This window comes from Lagopus muta, chromosome 20, assembly GCF_023343835.1.
Source record: "Lagopus muta isolate bLagMut1 chromosome 20, bLagMut1 primary, whole genome shotgun sequence".
NCBI lineage: Eukaryota > Metazoa > Chordata > Aves > Galliformes > Phasianidae > Lagopus > Lagopus muta.
This window is the reverse complement of record NC_064452.1, coordinates 7,467,154-7,477,624: the sequence shown is the minus strand read 5'-3', so window position 1 is coordinate 7,477,624 and position 10,471 is coordinate 7,467,154. Positions and strand designations below refer to the sequence as shown.

At 42.7% G+C, this 10,471-nt stretch overlaps 1 protein-coding gene across 1 annotated transcript; it reads right to left on the bottom strand.

The window, feature by feature from the left end:
• Nucleotides 1-718: 718 nt before the first annotated feature.
• On the bottom strand, nt 719-8,960 carry LOC125703180 (heat shock transcription factor, Y-linked-like). The gene is given in 4 exon segments (XM_048967314.1): nt 719-841; nt 8,011-8,073; nt 8,376-8,719; nt 8,722-8,960. Coding segments are annotated over 4 exon segments (687 nt in total). The 5' UTR covers nt 8,879-8,960.
• Between the last annotated feature and the right edge of the window lie 1,511 nt (nt 8,961-10,471).

Here is a 10,471-nt window from a genome sequence, read left to right as displayed (position 1 = left end):
GCTCTGCCACTTTTCAAACAATAGCATCATTCTGTACTCCCAACCTACAAACCGTGGGCTAAACGTTGCTGAGTCAAACCAAACTCCACAAGAGATCTACAACCTGAAGAGACTGCATAGGAAACGTTTTGCTTCTGAGTTCCTGCCGGTGCAAAACATGCTACGTTAAAAATTATCATCGCTCTGATGACCAATAATCATCCATTCACCTCAGGCACAGTCCTCCCCCTCTTTGGTAGCTGAAATCAACAGCCATTTTAACTGCCTCATTTCAAACCACTTACCTGTTTTTCACTAAAACGCTCAGGTTTAAACACTAATGTCCTTTTCAGACTCGTGGAATCAATGTCTGAGAGTAATTGCTGGACAGCCATACCCTGTTTTTTTTCCAGCAATCTCTCTAACAGGCAAAGTCAGCTAAAAAAAGAACAGTTGCTTCAGATAAATCCTATCTTTAACTCTGTGCAAACATTTTCCCGTACTTTTAATGCAATGATAAACTAAAAAAAAAACCGATGGCAGAACAAAACCACAACATTAACATTTGACTTTTATAAGCATTTAGAATTTTATCATTAGTTAATGTGGGGTTTTTTTGCATGCAGACAGTTTTATTTCGTATATCTTGTTGCATAAAATGATCGTTAAGAAGATATATTACGTAATTACTCTGTTCTGTTCTACTTCAGAGTAGGATTGCAGCCATAAATTTCACACGCTATGCACTGTATGCAAAGGTTTCTGACAGAACCCCATGACCACGACTAACAGAATATGGGGAGAAAGTGTCATTCCATTTGACAAACTGACTGGTATCACTGTCAGCATAATTGTCCCAGATCTGCAGCAGAAGAGAACAACATTGATTGTCAACATCAAAAGGGTCAAGAAGAATTAAATATTTATGGCTCTGGGCTGTGCTGACAGCTCTTGATGTGCTCTCAAAGCCAATGCATTTCTTCTGAAAGTTGGCCCACTAAGTCTGTAGTGGTTTCTGATCTTTATGTATTTATTTCCTATGCTATTGACAGCCTTGCATTGCAATGAACCAGCAATGCACAGCTGAAAACTCTGCATTTCCCATCTTCCTCAGCCACCGCCATGCATTCCTTTTCACAGAGGAAGCACAGAGTATTTGTTTCAATAAAAACATAGCAAGAGAGCAGTAAATAGAAGAAAAGAAACAACAAGAAACAACAAAAAAGCAGCTCATGTATATTTGTGCATCTATTTTCTCCCCAAAGTGGCTGAAAATTGGTCAAAAAAACTCTAAACTCTCCAATTCAGAGTTGGGTCTTTTTTGTTGTATTCCCCTTAACTAAAAACTAATTGCAGGTGAGACTCACCCTATTCTTAAGACTAAGTTTGTACAATTTCGGCAACTGAAAGCATGGTGATATGATTCTAATGTGATTAATAGGTGCAAGTGAACAGAATAACTCATGTAGCATTGAAGCCACAGAAAGCCAGGAGTACAACAACTGCCCCCAAAAACAATACAGGGGACACTACTTCTTAACTACCCTGATTTTACCCACCAATAGATTGCAATTTAGATTAATAGTACAGATTTCTAGATTTAGATAAGATCTTGAAATAAGCACATAAGAATACAGCTTGACTGCAGTACACATTAAATGGGTTAAAAATATCTACTTACCTTGAAAACACAGACACTAATAGGGACTTGCCACCTGCAACTCAATTACTAGTGGATTCCCAAAGGGATTGGGATGGAACTCCTTCCAAAGACATGAAGAAATGCTTCCACCAATAAGGAAAAGTAACTAAAGCAAAACTAACAAAGGGAATTGGTACTGAAAATTCTTGCAAACTGAGAAAAGATAAGAGCGCTGTCAAAGAAATCAGAGCCACTTGGGAAATGGGCCCATTTGAACAAAATAGATCTAAAATAAAAACTCACAAAATTGCTCATCTGGGGAAAAAAAAATCTTAAAAATTCTGAATGGAATGGTCTGTGCAACATCCAAGGCTGTATTTCTGCTGAGATCTGAGCCACGCAGGCAGATATTTGTCTATTTCTAACTAATCTCTACTGATCAACATCCCACAGCCCCGGCAAGTAAACTCAGTCTCTAATTTTCCTTCATAACAAGAAAGGCTTCCCCTCACATCTAGAGCAAAATGTCCTCAGCTGCAATTTCAGTTCACATTTAGTTCTCAGCCAGTCCCCAGCAGGCACAAGCACCAAGGCATACTGCATCCCTGCAACAACATTTTACAGCAGCAGCCTGCAACAACCTGCCCTTTTCCCTCAGCTGTGTTTTCACAAAAAACAGTTTAGTCGATTTTTCTTCCCTGGTCCTGTTTTCAAGACTAGGGAGCAATACTCAGAGAACAGCAATGGAAAAAGTGTGGGTTGCAGTCAAGAAAATACAACGTGAGCTCCCAGCACAGTTCAGTGGCACAGACTGAATCCATTTGTTTGAAATGTTAAAGGAGAGTAGGTAAGACTGCCTTCATGTTTTCCACTTTTAAAAGGAGGATAATGAACTAAGGATCCTCCTCATTCACTGTTGTTAGTACCTGCCTTACTTCTCATTTGAATTCACCCAGTTTCACTTTCCAGCACTTGGTTATCATTCCTTCTCAAGATTAAGAAGTCTTTCAGCACCCTGCATTTCCTTCCCAAGAAAATACTTACCTTCTACAGTGCAACCAAGTCACCTTTCCTTCTTTTCAATAAGGCTGCATTCCTGGGATCCATTGCTACAAGGCGTACTGGAAATCATCCTTCCAAAGTAATTTGCCCAGATCAGATTTGTAATTTTCTCAGAAATTCAATTTTGGAAAGCGTTATTTTCCAAAGAGAAAGAGTTTAAATCATCCTGCGCTGAAAGCCAGAGTCTTTCTTGTAGACCCATCTTGGTATCCCTTCCATCCAAGGGAACAGTTTCATGCAGATGTGGCGAATTCCTTCAGCTCCCCCTCTGCATCCATAGCACTTAGGCTGACTTCTCACTTGCATAAATCAGTGTGAGGTCCTTTGTTTCTATACTGCCCATGATCCACACGGTCCTTCCAACTACAAAGATCCAGAGTTCTCCCAGCCAACAGATGGCCCCTTTCCACTTTGCTCACCTCCCTGTTCAGCTAGCTCTGTGCAAACAAGAGGTGCAAAGTGACCCTTATGCTCCCAGTCTTCCTGAAATCCAGCATTCATCTCCACTTGCACCTTGATTCTCCTCCATTTTTCATCTTTTTGTATTACAGCATTATTTTACCGCTCACTCTTATTTTCCCCTTTCTTTTTTCTATCTGTTTCCACCTCTGCCTTCTCCTTGCTCAACACCCCTTCTGTGTTTTGATCTGTGTTTTCAGCATTGCTATGTGGACCTTCTGGCTGACATCTTCCATCCTTTCTCCCAGTATTACCATTGCTCCCTTTCATTTCATTGTGAACCAACTCACAGTAAAGGCAAAAAGAAAAACCCTGACTGCTTTCAAAGTGTATTTTCAAGCTCTGAAAATCTGTCACGCTTAGTTTTACAGCCCACATTTAATGAACAAGTTAGACCACTAGCAAAAAGACAAGAAGGCAAAGATCATGTATCACACAGAACTGTACAGCCTAAGTATGAAGGCTGATCTGAAAGTAATGCCTCCCATTTGATTATGTTGGCCCATGACATCAGAGTTGGATGATGGTGGTTTGGCACAGGGGCAATCAGACAGGATGTTGTCTGACATGGAAGTGACTTTGAAGCAAAGGTGTGGTATAGAATTCCTCCGTGAAGAAAAGATAGCAGCCATTGGCATTCATAGATGACTGCTGAATGTTTATTGAGACTAAATAGTGGATGTCAACACAGTGAGGGGTGGGTGGTGCATTTCAGTAGTGGTGACACTGGGTCACCTACACTGGTACAGATGTTTACAAGCACAGCATGCAAGCTCTTTTCATCAGCAGTGAAAAATGCAGAGTTAACGGTGGTGATTGTATTGACAGTGTTTTATAGTTGAGAATTTGTTCTATCAAATACTGTCTTGGTGCTCTTTGCATCTGTTGCATGGAAATAAATAGGAGACTTTACTCACAGAGCAACCAACATGCTCTCTGTCCCAATGAGCATCAAGAGCCAAGTGGTGGGGGCATTCCCCCTGACAGACTGGAAGCCCAGCCTCCAACACAGCCAGCCATCACATGGGCAGGGTGCTGAGCCTGAGCCTTCATCTCTTGCAGCACTCTCCTCACTACAGAGGGAAGCAGCCTGAGCTCACCTGCCCACTCACTCTCCCTTCCATCTCCTCAGTCCTACTTTTCTTCAAATCTGATTAAGAGGTGTTAATTAAGTCTAAAAGGGCAGAGACGCACAAATACCACAGGACTGCACGACCTTTCAAAGAAGGAATCTATCTTATAGGTCATTTTCATAAGATCACACCCATTCATACACATAATTTTCTAGGGAAAAAAAAAAGCCGATTTCAAATTATCAATATTTGCCAATAAAAATGTTTAAGCAAAGCTTCACCACCAGTTACTCCAGTGAAGGAATTAATAATTGTGTGATGTTTCATTTTCGAATCTACATACAGAAGACTTTTCTCTAGAAAACACAACCGGGGATTAGGAGGCAACAGGTAATTTTCTAATTAACTGCAGAATAATTCCAGTTTTCAGCTTTACATTACAGAAAATAAGGTTAGGACAGAAAAAAGCTTTTCCACATTACTGACATTTGGCACCAGCAATCCGCAGTTACTTTGGCTGATGCAGTACTTAAATGCCTAGCAATTGACACATAAAGCTCAGTGAGCTAATGGCATTCTGTGGCAGCAAGAAACATACTTTGTCAAGATTATATTTCCTCAAGACCAGCTTAATCTAGTTACAGTTTATTTATTTATTTAAGGAAGTGGCATTTACAGACATGCAAGGCAAATAACGTGCTTATTAATTTCTCCTGGTCGTGTTGTAAGATGTTACCAGCTCCAAGAGGCCACTCAAAACAACGCAAGTTCACTGTTGTCACCCTCAATCCCTGCATATATGAAAATGTGTGCAAAACTTTGTTGATATCATGCACATCTTTTGCAAATACCATGTGTCTGATATTCCCTCCAAGGCTGCAGACTGAGCAGAAAGAAAGCAGCATTTGCTGTAACAAATGTCAGTGTTGATTCTTGCCAAGACAAATCTTCCATGGATAAGCATTTTTAAGAAACATCATGGGCCAACATTACTAGAAGCTTTCATAGAAAAGTTTTTTTAATGTGCTTGAAATAAATAACTAAGCTCTATGGTTTTATTGTAGAAACACTTTTCTTCAAATCTGATTAAGAGGTGTTAATTAAGTCTAAAAGGGCAGAGACGCACAAATACCACAGGACTGCACGACCTTCCAAAGAAGGAATCTATCTCATAGGTCATTTTCATAAGATCACATAATATCCCAAATTGAAAGAGACTTGCAAGGATTGAGTCCAACCGCTGGCTCTGCACAGCACCACCCCAAATGCAAACCATATGTTGAGAGCATTGCCCAAATGCTCCTTGAGCTCTGGCAGCTCGATGACATGCCCACCACTCTGGTGCAGAACCTTTTCCTACCTTCCCCTCAGTGACACAGCTCCATTCCATTGCCTCAAGTCCCACCATCATCGCCAAGAGACCAGCACAGCCCCTCCACTCGCCATTTCCACACACACCATCTGTCTTCTCCCTATTCTCTGTATTATATTTTAAACAAGGAAACGCTGAGGATGGAGGAGTTTGTCTAAAGTGAGTGCACTGAGATTTGTGTGGTATCTCTAGTCCAGGCTAGTTTTAGATACCCAAATTAGCACTTTAAAGGCTCCATAAGGTGAACTGAGAATGCCCCATGACAGCTCCTTCCTGCTATCACGCCAAATTTTTGTATTATTAATGCTACAGACGCCTATACTTCAAAGAACTCTACGATGTTTCAAGGAACGCAGTTTCATGTACACACATGAAGTGCTTTCATGATGGCTTATTCTTAGTTCAGCAGTATTAACAGGAGGGAGCTTCTTAATGTTCAGGTCAAATTCATTTGGCATTCAGATTTCAACCAAAAAAAAAATCTCACTGTATGCATACAGCTGCTAGATGGGTTCTAGCATTCAAGTTGGTTTTTTTGAGGCTGCAGGTAAAGCAGAGTCAGGAAAAAAACCTGAGAGAAAAAATTGAGCAAATTAAATTTGGTACAGCATACAGGTGTAATTAATGCATTCTGTGCTGGAGTTCTGTGAAGCAGAAGTAAAAATTCAACCTGGAACTAGCATGTAACCCTGCTGTAAGGAGAAAAAAAAAATAGAATATATGAGAAATCAGTATTTCCTGCGATCTGAGGTGGATGATCTAACAGGTATTTTCTGACTACAGGAATGCAATGCATGAAATACGAGTAACACGGGTACAACAGGAAAGGCAATTTAAGCATTAAAAGGGATTGCTTTGGGGGCTCTTTTCCACTTCCTTTCCAAATCACCACAACTCCTAAGCTAAACTACCAGCAAACAGCAGAATGCCCAACAAGAGCAGCAGCCCCACGTCACGCACACGCGGCTGCGGGCGCTGCTGCCCCGGCTGTGAAGCAAAGCTACCGCCGTTGCCCCGGCAATGCCAAGTCACGTCAGCACATCTCGCGAGAGCTGGCGGCCAATGCTGAGATATCGGCAGAGCGGGGCTGCACGAGGCGTTCCGTGCAAAGGAGGGGGGAAGCGCTCGTTAGGAGATTTGAGTACAAAAACTCCTGACCAGAGATCGCTATATGCAGTGAATCATCTTCTAGGACAGTGCTTCTTAGCAGCTGTGCTGCTGAGTGGTGCCATGGGTACCTCATTTACCAACACAGTGCTGGGCAGCCCATGAAGAGTCCCAGTGCAACCCTTTAGAAGCCTGTGCTGGTAACATCACCTGGGCCAGCATGGAAATTACATGGAATGCAGAGTATCTGCCAACTACTAGAGTTGTTCAAAGGAAGAGTACCAAATATCAAGCTATAAAGCCAAGAAGCTATAAAAATACAACAGGAAACCGAGGCAATTACACTGTCCAACAGGATTACTTTATGAGCTCCAACTTCACTGCCCAAATCACCACGCTCCTAAGAAAAACTAGCAGAAAATAGCATAATGCACATACACACACAAAACGTTTTAATCATCTTGGATTGATGAACATTAGATTTTATTTTTTGCACACAAGGAAGACTGTGCATTATGAAGTATGTCACTTCACTGCCAGCTAAACTCCACAGTGCCATTCCAAGACTGGAAGTGCTTTCACTGCTGATGGTCAAACGTGTGCTGCAACCAGCTAACAGCTGCGCCTCTGCTGTTCATGAAAGCTGAGCAACAAAACAGAAAGCAGTGCAGAAAGGGCACTTTATTTATGAGTTCTTAGTGCTATAAACTATATGAACAAGTCACTCACATTCTCCTTTGTTGAATGAGCCTTCCTGTAGAAGGCTGCCCATGCAAAAACACAGGCTACATCACATTGAGATGTTACTTTATCTACTGCCATCCCACCAACACCCATTTCTGACATCATGGGCCAACATCAGAAGAACGGAAGGCATTACTTGCAGAGCAGCCCTCGTAATAGCTACCCTTGCCTTGCGTTTTGGCTCAGATTGGTAAGTGTAAAGGCAGCACCAGTTGCAGACACATGCTGCTCACAGGCCCTGCAAAGGCCTCCCGTCCCTGTGCCACCATAGCACCCACCCACAGAGGACAGGCAGGCAGAGGGATGAGGCACTTTGGGTAGCTCCAGCTGCACACCCCATGCTCTCATCATTCCATGGACCAGGCTTGCTTCACCACAGCGCCTGCTTCACGTTTAGCACCTTTGCTGAAGCCTACAGGACAGTGACAGGGGAAATGAAAGCTCCCTGAAGGCATCCCCCTTACTCTCAGGGGGAAGAGTAGCCATCAGACTGAAGAAATGGGACAGGACAACAGAAAAACATTTCAAACATTTATTTTTTAAATTGCTCTACTCTGTCTACGTGGCACTACTCGCTTGAATCTTCTTTGCCACCGGAGATAATCCTTGAAGTAGGGGTTATAGTAGCAGAGTAACTGCAAAGAGGAAGATTCAGTTACCATCATTTCAGAAGAAAAAAAAACAAAGTACAATAACTAAGAATCTCCAGAGAGGACTCTCAGGGGCAATTCAAACAGGGAGGCACTGCCTTCAGAGCAGCCCTCATAACAACCACCCCTCACGTGCATTTTTTACATTTGTGAGCTGCAGAGAAATGTAGGATTCTCTGAAGCATAAGTACCCAAATATCACCAGCTGTCAGTCACCTCCCTTTGGACTGACTGGCCACCAATCCCACTGTCCTGAGGGCTATTTCACAGGTAGAGGGACTACGTACCTCGCTAGGAGTAGAAACTGCTGCTTCCTCTGCCAGGAATTTATCACTTGAGGCAGAATTTGGGAAATCCCCCTCTGTAATGTAGAAGCCGTGGCGGTGGTGGAGACGAACAAAACCTTTCATGGTGACGACACCAAAAATTAGGAGAGGCCATCTCCTGGCCAGTACTTCCGCTGTGAAGAAAGGTTCCTCAGTCACTATGAAGCCTCCATCATTGCCCCACCAGATGGACTGGAAGCGATTGCTTTCAACAACTTTCCAGAGGTTTCTCAGAAAGGAGCAGGATGACAAGTCCTTGGCTCTGGCAGAGCACTTCTCAGAAAGATCGTGACACGGTCTTTTGATTCCCCACCAGAAACTGGGGAAGTCTTTTCTTCTTGGAGAGTTCCTAAGGCAGCATCGCGAGCTGCTCTTTTACCACAGACTCGACAGCCAGCAGAAGGCAAGACTGCAGAGTCAGTGTTTGGAACAGAAACACCTGATGTTTCTGATGGTGTCTCCATTGGTGTTCTTAAATTATTTTTGCCTTGACAGAAATCCCTGTCCACAACAAGGCCTGTCCTGCCACCAGCAGGAGGAAGCGCAGTGGCACCCATGCTGTGAGGAGCAGATCCTCTACAAACACCACTGTAGTGACACAGTGACACCACAGACCAGAGAGCGTTTGCTGGCAAAATGGGGCAGTGAGATACACGTTAATTAAGGAAATATGAGCCAAGATATTTATGCTACCCAGACCAAGAGATAAAAAGATACCTATATTATCCCTGGGTACTTTTTTATTAATGAGTTCATTGGCTATATTTCTGTAGGAAGCTCTTTTTTGTCTGTGAACTTCCAAAAGACATTTCCCCTTGAGGGAACTGGGATTATTCATGCTGGATAAGAGGAGACTCAGAAGAGAGCTAATTGCTCTCTATAACTTCCTGAAAGGAGTTTGAGGAAGTGGGGGTTGGCCTGTGCTCCCATATGACAGGAACAGGAAGGGGATGGTCAGGTTGAACATTAGGAACATTTGCTTTCCAAAAAAGCCAGTATGCAGCAGCACAGCTGACCACGGAGTTGTTGAAGCCATCATTCCTGGATCCAGGTTAATATCCATGGAGATGTGGCACTGAGAGACATTTTCAGTGGTATGATAGCAGTGGGTTGATGGCTGGACTTGGTGACCATGGTGGTCTGTTCCAACCATAACAAACCTCTGACTCTATGATCAGAAATTGTACCAGCAAGCTCACGTTTTTTTTTTAACCAGCAAATATTTCAGTTATATTGTAAAAGCATCACTACTCCTTTAGAAATATGCATACAAATTATTCATATTCTTACATAACAGCTCAATGCATTCCTAACAGCTTGCCAAGATGGCTTGCCTTTATAAAGATACAGAACAAAAGAGAACAATAGTACATAATTGCTTTACAAACGGATTTATAGAGTAATTATATCATTAGTCCTGAGTGGTTCCAGCTTCCAAGTGTTATGCCACTAATCTTTTGAATACTTTTTTGTTAGGAACTAAATGGATATCACTAGGGGGAAAAAAAACTTGCATGGCATAGAGCATATGACTTCACTTAGTTCCACTCAGCCCATTGAAGAGGAGTGATCTCCTATCCCCATTAGCCTTCAGACAGGGAAAGGAGGAACACCTGACAGCTGTTTCCATGTACTGCTTTAACAGTAACTACGCTCCCAAAGCATCCCACCTTGAATTTTATCTGTCTTGATGCACTCATCTGTGGGAGAGGACTCCTGAACAGTCTGCCTGTCAGCCAGCACTGAGATCCTCAGAATGTCAGCATGACACAGCAGCAAGGCTTTTTCACAGATCTCAGCATGCTCTAGGTCCACCACTGACAGCTTACCCCAACTGCAGCCAGCCCTGCAGGAGCACGTGCCCACATCTCCCTGCACCTTCAGTTCCCCCCTGGACTAATGAAATAGATATTTCATAGGGAAGGAGTCTTTGTTAACTTGTTGGGTCAGATCTAGAGCTGCTAATCTTATTTCTGACACAGAGTGCATTACAGTTTCCTTTACATAACTTTCTTCCCACACATGAAATCCTATAGCCAGTATCTCAGCAGAGCTTA